Raw genomic sequence first — 12,163 nt, forward strand, 5'->3', positions numbered from 1 at the left:
TTAAGATGAGCTCTGTGTATTTGACAAAAATACAGAAATATCCAGTGCCATATTCTAATAAAACAGAAATAACTTTGTTTTCAATAAAAGCAAGATATTTGATAATTTAACGTTAAAACAGCTTTCCATATGCATCAGTACTCAGCCACGTAAAAAATAACAAGTACCTTTACAGTCAAGACAGGAAAAAAAGACGGAACTAAATCTATTTGACTGCCGCTTCTTACAGGCAGAGGTCTCTCACAGACAGCGGTTGCCCCAAACCCTTTCTCCACCTCTGTGGCACCTTCTCTTCTCTTCTTTTTGTGCCTTCTGCCGAAGTTCAGACCAGTCAGCCAAGACCTCGGCCTCTGAAAGTCTCACACTGAGAATACGCAAAACATTTTCTTTAATCAGAACCAGTTCTATCAACCAAACCCTTTAAAACAAAACAAAACCAAACGTCTACTGCCCCAAACACGTGGAAGAATCCTTTAGGATCCAGGTTGAAATGTCAGTTTTTGACAAGGCCTTTCTCCAGCTCTGAGGTAGTCTCTGTCCCAGGACACCGAGACTAACAGACCAGGTTTAATACAAAACTGCCCTCTGCCACCCCACTCTTTGGGTTTTGCTTTGTAGTCATTTGCATGTTAATAAATCAGAGCTATTTAATTTAAGGAAACCAACATGATAGCCATTAATGCAACCATGTCAGACAAGGGCCATACGGAAGAAGGGTAAGAGCTCTCCTTGTCTCATCCTTTCTTTCCCCTTTGTTTTTTGCTGTCGTCAAAGCCCTTCCGTGTCTATGTCAGTTATTTCGGTAAAATTAGCTGAACCACATTAACAGGTAGCCCAGGGAGGAAGGAGTTTTAAGACACAGAGCCTAAGGCCACTTAGTAAGAATGGTGTACCTCCCCTCCGCAGCAGGACAAGGCCTCCGGAACCAGCCAGAGCAAGGATGGAGCAGACACTAAGAGTGTGGGTGGCATTTTAGTTTTTATTTTTGCTTCTGGAATAAATTGGCATAGCCTCCCCCACAGAAGTGTCCTGTGGTCTGGGGACATTAGCTTAAACTGCTAGAGACCGCAAGTGAAACTAAGGCTTTCTGGCAGCAAAGACAACTCTGCCAACCCCTGCCCATCACTCTTGGAGCACTCGGAATCATCCCACTCGCCCGTTAAGAAAGCTCTCGCAGAGACCACCTTCCTAATCCCGCTCTAAACACAGGTCTGCAGTTCCAGTAGTGTGTTCAGTAGTACGGTACGTATGGTAGTAGGGTCAACTTTCAACACTGCTGTAAAATCAAAGGTAAAGTTGCCCTTTAGCCTCATCCTGCTGTAAGCCTTTAATGTTTGTCTGTTCATAGTTAGCAATTTAAAATTTGTTCTTTTACAGAAGCCACACAGAACAGCAGTGTAACGGGCCAAACATGACACCTGCAGAAAATGCAGCACAATCAGAGGTTAAGCTGCATTTTGGCCCCATGACTTCTCCCCTGACATTGCCTTTTACATAGAAATCTATCCAGACCTGTGACTTTAGAACCTCTCCAGGATTTTAGGACCTACATTTTGAACACACATTCTACTGAATAGCCTCATAGTACACGTGTATTTGAAAAAAATTTAATACCTATTTTCTGATGACGTACATTCTGTGCGTCATTTTAGTTTCATACTCAATTAGATGGTTCAGCTACTTCACAGGACAAAAAATTTAAACCATGGCTATTTAGTAAATTATGCATTGTAGTGATTAAAACAAGACAAGCACCAGAAAAAATACACATGCTGAAGCCTGATGTATAGACTACACTGGAAAGGCTTCAGCGACACGACAAAGAATTTGTGGTTTTTCCCCCGGTTACAAGTGAGCAGAGGATTTGTCAGACATTCATTTTGTAGCTTCTACTGTCGGCTCTACGCCTCCTTCCTCTTGATGATCAGAGGCCCAACGTTGTCACCAGTTTCCTCGTTGTGCTTTATGTGAGAGCCATCACACAGCGGGAACTGCAAAAAAAAAAAGGAAAACAAAAAGAAAATAAACATATCTAAAGTACATCCAAAGTCGGAATTAAGAACCTAGGCTGAAAGTTCATTAGAACATCCTCATTAAACCCATTGCGACCTGCGAGCACAGCTTCTGTGGTGCTATCTTGGGTCTCCCTGAGTTCTGGCTGAACGCTGGTTTTGTCCGTGTGAGCAGAGAGGGGATGAGAGGCCTGTTATGAAAAAACAGCAGCTCAGCTCCACTCTATCGAGTGTTCCTGCCTCAGCCAGCATTCAGCGCTATCCCACCTGCAGGGTCTTGCTCTCAGCCTTGCCCCACACTCTGTTTTCCCAGGTGACAGCTGGAGTTTGGTGCAGTCACAGAAGTGGGGTGAGGAAGAGAAACAGCAGGAGATCCTGAGCTGAATTTCCTTCCTGTTTTTCCACAGCACATGATGAGGAAAAGCACAGTTTCTGTAGCTCATCTCTTATTTAGGAGAAACACATACATATTAGTCTTGCCTCCAGGCAGCTCGAGTGGTGAGCTGCCTTTGCTCCCTCCCAACACAGCTAGCTCAGCTCACAGACAGTGTGCAAACTGGTTCTCACATTAGGATGTTGAGCCATTAATGGAAATGAACTGCACTTCCACCTAACATGGCTATCCAAAGGCTCTGAGGAAGTAACTTGAACCACACAGAATCCCAGAATGTGAGGGGTTGGAAGGGCCCTGGAAACCTGATCCAGTGCAATCCCCCCATGGAGCAGGAACACCCAGATGAGGTTACACAGGAAGGTGTCCAGGCGGGTTGGAATGTCTGCACAGAAGGAGACTCCACAACCTCCCTGGGCAGCCTGGGCCAGGCTCTGACACCCTCACCGGGAACAAGTTTCTTCTCAAATTCAAGTGGAACCTTTTGTGTTCCAGTTTGAACCCATTACCCCTTGTCCTATCACTGGTTGTCACTGAGAAGAGCCTGGCTCCATCCTCCTGACACTCACCCTTTATGTATCTGTAAACATGAATGAGTCCCCCCTCAGTCTCCTCTTGTCCAGCTCCAGAGCCCCAGCTCCCTCAGCCTTTCCTCACACGGGAGATGCTCCACTCCCTTCAGCATCTTGGTGGCTGCGCTGGACTCTCTCCAGCAGTTCCCTGTCCTGCTGGAACTGAGGGGCCACAACTGGACACAATATTCCAGGTGTGGTCTCCCCAGGGCAGAGCAGAGGGGCAGGAGAACCTCTCTGACCTACTGACCACCCCCTTCTAACCCACCCCAGGTACCATTGGCCTTCCTGGCCACAAGGGCCCAGTGCTGGCTCATGGTCATCCTGTTGTCCCCAGGACCCCCAGGTCCCTTTCCCCTACGCTGCTCTCTAATAGGTCATTCCCCAACTTATACTGGAACCTGGGGTTGTTCCTGCCTAGATTCAAGACTCTACTCTTGCCCTTGTTATATTTCATTCAATTTTTCCCTGCCCAGCTCTCCAGCCTGTCCAGGTCTCTGATGGCAGCACAGCTTCCAGTGTCAGACACTTCTCCCAGCTTGGTGTCATCAGCAAACTTGCTGACAGTCACTCTATTCCGTCATCCAAATCATTGATGAATATATTGAATAGTACTGATCCCAGTACTGCCCCCTGAGGCACTGCACTAGATACAGGCCTCCAACTGGACTCTGCCCCATTGACCACAACTCTCTGGCTTCTTCCCTTCAGCCTGTTCACAGTCCACCTCACTACCTGATCATCCAGACTGCACTCCCTCAGTTGAAGAAACTTGAAGAAATGTTTGTTCCATAAAAACCCCCCTAAAACAGCCTGGCCAGAGCAAGACCCACGGGGACTCATTCAGCCAGCCCAGGTCCCAGACCAGGGGCAAGTGCTCTGCTCCTGGGCAGCTCTTTTCTTGGGCAAGAGCCAAGAGACATTATGCAAAGCAACCAGAGTGAGGCTGGATCCCATCGCTTCTCAAGGGTGTGTTTTCAGGGTTATTCTTCCTCTGCAGGGGAAACTCTGGAGACAACCGCAGAAACCACACAGCAGTATTTTGCATTCAGTTACTATTTTGTTTACTCAGAAGTGATAGTAGTCAAAGTTGGGCATTACTCAGCTTTTGCCTTTGCAGCAGTGTCACAATCAGTCTTTGACACTCCACTGATCCCAATGTTCATGCCTCACTCATAGCCCTTGAAAATAAATAATGCCCTATCACCCATGTTTAATTAGAATATAAGATTTCAAAGTACTGTACAAAACCAAAAACCAAAGCCCAAACCAAAACAAAGAGCTCTAGAAATAAAGCCATATGCCCTGTAGGGTAGTGTTGGGGGGCAGAGGTGTGAGGTGGCCTTTTTTCGTTTTTCACAGGTACAAAATGTCAAAGCCCACACTAAAAATAGCAGGTGATGTTTCTAAATAAAGAATCCCTGAATCTGGAGAATACACGTGTAATCTGATTCATGCAGGAACTTTATCACCACATCAGTCATTTGCGACTCAATGAGCAGGTACTGACAGATCCTTGGAAAAAATCTGAGCAAACAAGAATATGTGTTCATGGGACGCTGACTGGCTTCCAACCCAGATGCTCCCAGGCCGGCTGTTTTCCTAAGCAACACCACAGGTCTTCACAGAAGCGTCAGCTCCATTTCCATCAGACAATAACGTCTCACATACCCCAAGGAAGCTAGACCAAGGCACACCTACAGTAACATCATCACTTCAAGTTTGAAAGTGATGAAAAAGTCACAGGCTTCGGATAGCACTGCGAAATCTTCAACAACTACTGACTGATTGCTCCGAATCATCCTCTGGGTCAGCTGGTCTCGGAACTGCTGGCTCCCAGAGGCTGGGACACTAGACTTGAGCTTCTCAGGAAAAAACCAAAATACCACCACTTCGCCAGAGGACCAGAGACTGAACAGATGAATCCTGGACCTGACACAACACATCTTTGATTAAGATCAAGTAGGCTAGCAAGAGCAGCCAAAGCTCAGAGCCTGGGGGAACTGCACAGTGATCTGGACAGCGCAGCTTATTTCCCTCGGCACTGAATGGGTTTGGATTCTCTGCCACTATGTTTTCTCATGTTCTGCGGCAGTATTCCTTGACCCACAGCTGGGGACTAATACTTATCTGGAAGACACAGAGCTTGCAGGTCATTGCAAAAGAAAGCAAATTAAATTTTTCCCCCACCAGCTCACACACTTAAAAATGCAGAATAAGAAAACAAATGTTCTAACTGTAAACTAATTACAGTTGGGTTTTACGACAAAACTCTTGTCTCTACACTGGTAAATCTGAACACTGTCTTTTCCCACAACACTTGACAGGCAGTGCTATGAAGTACCTGCAGAGCACAACACGGAATGGGAACGGGTCACTTAAAGAACTACCTACCACCTGCTTTAGAAGATAATTACATCCCAAGACAGACTTATTGGAAGATATGGCCTGTCTTTTTTTTTTAAATACATCCACTCCACAAGACTTTGAACAGCACAAACAAAATAACCTTCGAAGTACACTATTTCAGAAAAACAAAACAGAAAACGAAACAAAGAAACAAACCAAACAAAAACAAACAAACCCCCAACCAACCTGAATATATTCCTGCTTATTTTTTAAGAATTACTCCCAAACACCCTGGCATGGACCAACTGTTCTGTTATTCCCTATACAGGAGGAATGGCACACGAAGTCGGCTGTAGTGCACGCACCCCAGCCAGGCTCTTCCCAAAACAATTCCGCACTCGCTCGGTCTACAAGATTTAACGATGGGCTCACACGTCGCACGTGACAATTTGACACTAGCTTCTTAGTGTTATTAACACCGTGAACTGGTAGCAAGGTACTTTCTGACAGAGTGAGCTTCCAACTTCCTCTAGTACGAGGTGTTAAGGTTCTTTCAGAGCCCTTATTCCTGACTTTGTTCGCTAATAGCACTGATCTGCAGGCTTTACTCTGAATGACAGAGTCTACGTAGTGTTATTGATTAGAATACTGCAGAATAGGTGAAGTTAGTTTCCTCTAAATAAAGCAGTTTGAAAATAGCTTTGTAGAAAGACACATACACCCGAACAAAACTGGACCATTTATTCTTCTCTTACCTTCTTGGATCTCCAACAACGACAGTACACAGCCTTGTCTCCCAGATCTTCCACATCAAATGCGTGGACTACCTTGGGGTTATCCTTCTGGACACTGGGATTCACCATTGCTTTGCAACATTTGTCTTTAGAGAGAAATTTTTTGTAAGCTAGATACCCAACAGCAGCTGCTCCAGCAGCTAAGGAGACTGCAGCAATCCATTCAACTAGAACAAAAGAGAAGATAAAAAGAGTGACTGTAGGGTTTTGACCACAACGTTCTTTTAAAACTACTCAGTAGTAAGTGTCTTCATGCTTGTGGCAACACCTTTACTTTTCAACAGACCTTTTTGTTCCATAGTAGTAACACAGAAATGTAGAACCATATTTTCTTTTGACACTCACCTAGTTAATCTATTCCTTTCTACTGACCAGAGTTCTCCTCCACCCCAGTCCCTTCTACACAAGGATGAAGATTAACCTGGCAGGGTTTTGGGGGATTTTTTTAACCTTTTATTTGGGAATCTCTGATACCAACATCCACAGTATAGTGTTTCCAAGCTAGGCACATTAAACCAGCTATAATACACCCTGTAGCAGAAACAAAACAACCCCTGTTTGTTTCAGTTGCAGGAGAGTCACTGCAGAACACTCAGTGTTAGAAAAGAAAGCAGGATCCCCTCAAGCCATGGGTGCTGAGTGAGTAGTTCTTAATATAACGCATCTGGTAACTAAAAGTTAACTGGTGTTTGGCAATGGGGAATTTAATATACCACCACCAGTAACAAAAGACAGCTTAGATTAAATCCCTACTGTGGTATACAGGAAAGAACAAGGATCAAAAAACATTTAGGAATAATAGCACTAGTTTATTCTAACGGAATTAGGTTCCAACTCTGAAAGACAACTTCCATTAAAAAAAAAAAAACTCTTTCCACTACCTCTCATCTACATTTTTCCTCCCTCTAGTTCTCTCCAAATCTTTACAGTCTCACTTAGTATAATTTCCTTTTCTACAAGGAATTTTCCTACTTTTTTGGGGGCTCTATCGTTTTCTCTCTGTCTCATGAAAACATGCTGGACTTCGGCCCCAAGGTTCTGATTGTAGCAAGAGCTACAATCCTCAAAGCAGCAGGTGGCTGCTTGCTCTTTGCCTTTTCCACCGCCTCTCCTCACACATGTACTTGTAACATGTACATACAGAGTCTGGCTGACTCCACAAAGAAATCAAACAGGGATTTAAGTTTTAGCAAATTTACACCACTTAAGAAAAGTAGAACAGTCTCCAGTGGGAAATTTCTATCCTGCATGTTTGCATCAGATTTGAAAAATGCCAAGCCAGATGGCATCCTCAGAGCAAGAAACTTCGCTGCAGCAAAGGCCAAGGAGAAACAAAAAGCCTTTGCTAGCTCGTGCTGCCTTCCACTGCCAAATGACTTGCTGCGTTGCCCCTGTGAGCATGCACTAACAGGATCAAGAGGGTTTCTACCCCAGCCCACAGCCTTTTTGAAGACCTATACCAAGGCCTTTCCTCAGCGAAAACACCGTGGTACCTCATATGCACCAAGCTGGATGTAGCAACACACGGAATTAGATAAATATTTGTACCATTTCTTCAGCCCTGTAAGATCGGGGAAGGCAGGCACTCCTTTAGAGTCTTACTCTAGGAATAAAAGATGCAAAAATGCTTTAGAGTCAATTTTCTTACTAAATGAAGCAGAAGAGACCAACAGACACTGAGACCACCCCTGCAACAAGTGACAAACCCTCCCTGGAACAACAGGGTGATATCAAGGTGCAGAAAACCATCTTTAAGCAAGAAAATTAGGGCACGTTTCATTGCTCCCAAACTCCTTAAACGAATAAAAGCCCCAGAGAGCATACTCCAAATCCAGTGGTTTATATCCATCCAGAGAGTGCTCCCCAGAGCCTCTGAGCACCCCACAGTCTCACAGCACATCCAGCTCAACCAGCACAGATTCATTTAAAGCAACTGTCACCTCATATCTCAATGACTCTACTTCTTCCCTTGAGGGTGAAATTAATCTGTTACACAGGCACACTGTATACAAACAGCTTAATATATATGTTTTTTTTCTTATAATAGATCACAGTTTCCTTTTTACTGTATTAGCTTTTTTCCATTGCTCCTCTGGAGCTGTATGAGGGTGGAAATGGTATCAACCAATAATACATGAAATCCAAACACTTAAAACACTTTAGATTTCAGCACTGTCTTAATAAACATCGTGTAAATTTATGAAAGCTTTTTAAATTTGACAAACAGGCTCTCTCTTACGACAGTATCATCCTTCAGGGTTTCAGAGGCAGCAAGTTTTGTTGTCAACTGTTGTTTCACAAACAGATTTGGAACAGCTGAAATGCCCATTTCGCCTTCCAAATTAAGTTAACCTAAAAGTGCACCTGGAAGGAAAACACTTGTCAGGAGTTTTAAAATATTCAAAGTTCTGTTTCAAAAGGCCTCCAGTGCCAATTTAACAGTTCACTGCAAAACACTTAAAGTCATACATATAGTACATGAAAAGGCAACTGTTAACAGAGTGACATTGACATGGAATGTCAAGGAGTTTAACTTATTTTTTAAACTAAGACACTAAGAGCAAATCCCAATTCTGGTATAAAAATACAAAAACCAAAATTCTGGTATAAAACCAAACCAAAATTTGGTATAATACCAAAACTACAGGCCTGTGTAACGTGGCAGAAAAAAATGTTTCAACGTCATAAGCACGAAACAGTGGAGAAGATCTGGCTAAAACTCCAGAAAAATTAACACACAAAGCAGATATAAAAAGGGAAGACAGATGGGAAGACGAAACCAGAAGCCCCAAGAATGCAACCCAGGAGAGCAGACAGCGCATAGGAGTAAACAAACCAATCAGCAGATAAAACAGTAACAAGCCAAGAGCAGGATTTTGATTTTTCTTTTTAATATTCTTTGGTCATACCCTAATGAACACGAGATCTGGATCACAAAATTTCTCCTCTCTCTAAACAGATCACATATTACTCTAGATGTTTCCAGATCTAGGTTACAGAGATACTCGAGGACCTACCAGCAAGCTCAGACGTATTTTACCTGCAGGAAGAACACGATTCACCATCTACACTGACAAGCACATGAAGAAACTGACCCAGTCTTGGCTCCAAGCAGGAGCACACGATCCTTGTTACAACGCGGATCAATTTACCTTCCAGGAACTGGCACCAACACGGGGAATAGCTGCACCCCGACAAAGTTAGTCCAAGACAGGTCTAAGAGACAATTTTCAAGTTACCTCTGCTGCTTAAAAAACATTCATGTTATTTGAAAGTCAGCTACAGAGTAATAACCCCAGACATGAAAAATTTGTATTTTTTTTTTCTTCAGAAGCACTTATAACTTCCAAGTGTTGTTCTCCTCCTCTTGTTGCCAAGGCAGAGGCTTTTATTGTCTAAGACTTGATTACGACAGGCCAGTAGTGTAAACTGTCACAGTATCACAGTATGTTTGGGATTGGAAGGGACCTCAAAAGCACATCCAGTGCAATCCCCCCATGGAGCAGGAACACCCAGATGAGGTTACACAGGAAGGTGTCCAGGCGGGTTGGAATGTCTGCACAGAAGGAGACTCCACAACCTCCCTGGGCAGCCTGGGCCAGGCTCTGCCACCCTCACCGGGAACAAGTTTCTTCTCAAATTTAAGCGGAACCTCTTGTGTTCCAGCTTGATCCCGTTACCCCTTGTCCTATCATTGTTTGCCACCGAGAAGAGCCTGGCTCCATCCTCATGGCACTCACCCTTTATATATTTATAAATATTAATGAGGTCCCCCCTTAGTCTCCTCTTCTCCAAACTAAAGAGACCCAGCTCCCTCAGCCTTTCTTCATAAGGGAGGTGCTCCACTCCCTTAATCATCTTTGTTGCCCTACGCTGGACCCTCTCCAGCAGTTCCCTGTCCTGCTGGAACTGAGGGGCCCAGAACTGGACACAATATTCCAGATGTGGTCTCACCAGGGCAGAGCAGAGGGGAAGGAGAACCTCTCTCGATCTACTAGCCACCCCTCTTGTAATACACCCCAGGATGCCATTGGCCTTCCTGGCCACAAGGGCACAGTGCTGGCTCATGGTCATCCTGTTGTCCACCAGGACCCCCAGGTCCCTTTCCCCTACGCTGCTCTCTAATATGTAATTTCCCAACCTATACTGGAACCTGGGGTTGTTCCTGCCCAGATGCAGGACTCTACACTTTCCCTTGTTAAATTTCATCAGGTTATTCCCCGCCCAACTCTCCAGCCTGTCCACGAGAGATCAGATCACCTTCCTGCAGTCCACGCCTGGAGAAACGTCACGTTTGCTTTCTGAAGAGTGTCCCAGAGAACTGGCTGTACAGAAAGCCTAGTAGTGAAAGTCAAGCAGATAACTCACTTTTACCACTTCACGGCATCCAGAAGAAATGGGATTATGACCAACAGACTTAATTTAACTGAAACCATAAGGTAAAGAGGCCACCTGAGAGAGAAGGACTGTTGGATCTGGGCAATAAGCAGCAAAAGACAAGTCACCGTGATCAGATCTGTGGTCAGCATGGGTCACACCTGCCAACAACTACATTACTCAAGACAAAAAGCACCCGCTGAGCCCTTCACCACCCCTCAAATGGAAACTTTCCAGCATCTATGCACCCCAACATGCACAGAAGCAATTAACTCTCCAATTATTCCCAGGAATTAAATCCCACAAAAATACGGTAAGGGCCTAGTGCCTAATTTTCAGTAGGGCATAAGGAATCCATATGATTCCCCAAATTAATCAGACTGGGACACACACGAGCTGCAGACAAAGCTGTGGCCTCGCCAGTCGCCGGCCAAGTCTAATCTGGACAGAAATCACATTAAGCCTGTGTCACTGCCTCCCAAACAAAGCACCTCCAGGCACCGCGCGGCATCTCCGCTGCTCTCCTGGAATAAGGAGGACGTTTCCAGTTTGATTCGGAGCAGGTTCTTCTCCCTCCCCCACAAACTAAATTTCCTTCTCAATTCCTAGTATACAGGAGCTGTTTTGGTTCTTGCAAGCTTACAAGTGATAGCAAACCGCCCTTGGGAACGCAACCTGGCTGCAAACTCTCATCAAGTCATCATCCTCAGGGCTTCGGTTATTTTAATAAGCACAACCTTTCATTGCTGTAACACAGTCTGGACTATGCTGATGCCTTTGCCAACACTTCTGTACCAGGAGTGTGCCCCCCCCCCCAAAAAAAATCTATCTAGATAGAGGCCCCCGACTTAAGGGCATAAACCACGAGCAGCTTTGCAACTGGGGACCACAACCGCGCGTTTTTTCCAGAGGAAATCGGGTAATCCAGCTGTTCCACTCCACCCGTCCATCCCCAGCCTTCCGTCCCGCCCAGGGGCGCTTCGGCCACACGTGTCTCTGGTCCCCCGCACAGCGCCCGTGTCACCGACATCCCTCCCGTGCGGCACCGGGCCGTGAGAAACTGTTAAAACGCCAGATATTTACAGGATGCAATGACATCTACACCTCATATCAACTACGAGGCCTCAACAAAAGCACCACCCGGCCGCCAGGAGCCCAAACGAACCGGCGGTACCTGAGCGGGCGCTCAGTGGGGGAAGGCGGGCCGGGCCGGGCCAGGGGTCCCGCCCGTCCCGCTGCGGAGGGGATCCCGCTCACCCCGGGGACACCCGCGTCCTCGCAGGGCGCCGCCATTTTGTCCCCGGGGGGGGGGGGGGGGGGGGAGGTCGCCCAAGGGCGGCACCGCGCCATTCACACGCCGCGCCATTCATACATCGCCCACCCACCCCCCTCCCCCGCTGGCACCCGGGGTGGCCGCGGCCGCCGCCCCCATCCCCATACCCCGCACGGGCGCGTTCTGCCCCAACCCCATGGCCGCCGCTCCACACGCCGCCCCGCCGCTGGGACGCGCCGCTCCGCGCGCATGCGCAGGCCGCCGGCCGACCCTCCCACTACAAAATGGCGGCCGGGCCCGCCCACTTAAAGGGAGCGCCGCCAGGAAAAGGGGCTCTCGGGGCGGGCGCGCTGCGGGGGAAGGTGGGCTCCGAGGGTGCTCTGAGCGGGTGGTGG

General features: G+C 46.5%; 2 protein-coding genes across 7 annotated transcripts in view; one reads left to right on the forward strand and one right to left on the reverse strand.

The window, feature by feature from the left end:
• Nucleotides 1–12,069, reverse strand: CISD1 (CDGSH iron sulfur domain 1). Its single transcript, XM_065068195.1, has 3 exons — nucleotides 11,936–12,069; nucleotides 6,080–6,285; nucleotides 1–1,991 (listed from the first exon to the last, which is right to left on the reverse strand). Exons 1-3 carry the CDS (start codon nucleotides 11,964–11,966, stop codon nucleotides 1,902–1,904), a joined length of 327 nt encoding a protein of 108 aa, XP_064924267.1. The 5' UTR covers nucleotides 11,967–12,069; the 3' UTR covers nucleotides 1–1,901.
• The window catches only part of UBE2D1 (ubiquitin conjugating enzyme E2 D1), a 21,058-nt gene continuing 20,932 nt past the window's right edge, over nucleotides 12,038–12,163 (forward strand). For all 6 annotated transcript variants that reach the window (XR_010473591.1, XR_010473592.1, XM_065068184.1 and 3 more), the window contains exon 1: nucleotides 12,038–12,130. Coding sequence is in view for 4 of the 6 variants with exons in the window: in XM_065068184.1 (XP_064924256.1) it covers nucleotides 12,053–12,130 (78 nt within the window). In the remaining 2 variants the exon portion in view is untranslated. The remainder of the gene's footprint in view (nucleotides 12,131–12,163) is intronic.

The sequence above is a fragment of the Columba livia genome, chromosome 6, assembly GCF_036013475.1.
Source record: "Columba livia isolate bColLiv1 breed racing homer chromosome 6, bColLiv1.pat.W.v2, whole genome shotgun sequence".
Classification (NCBI taxonomy): Eukaryota; Metazoa; Chordata; class Aves; order Columbiformes; family Columbidae; genus Columba; species Columba livia.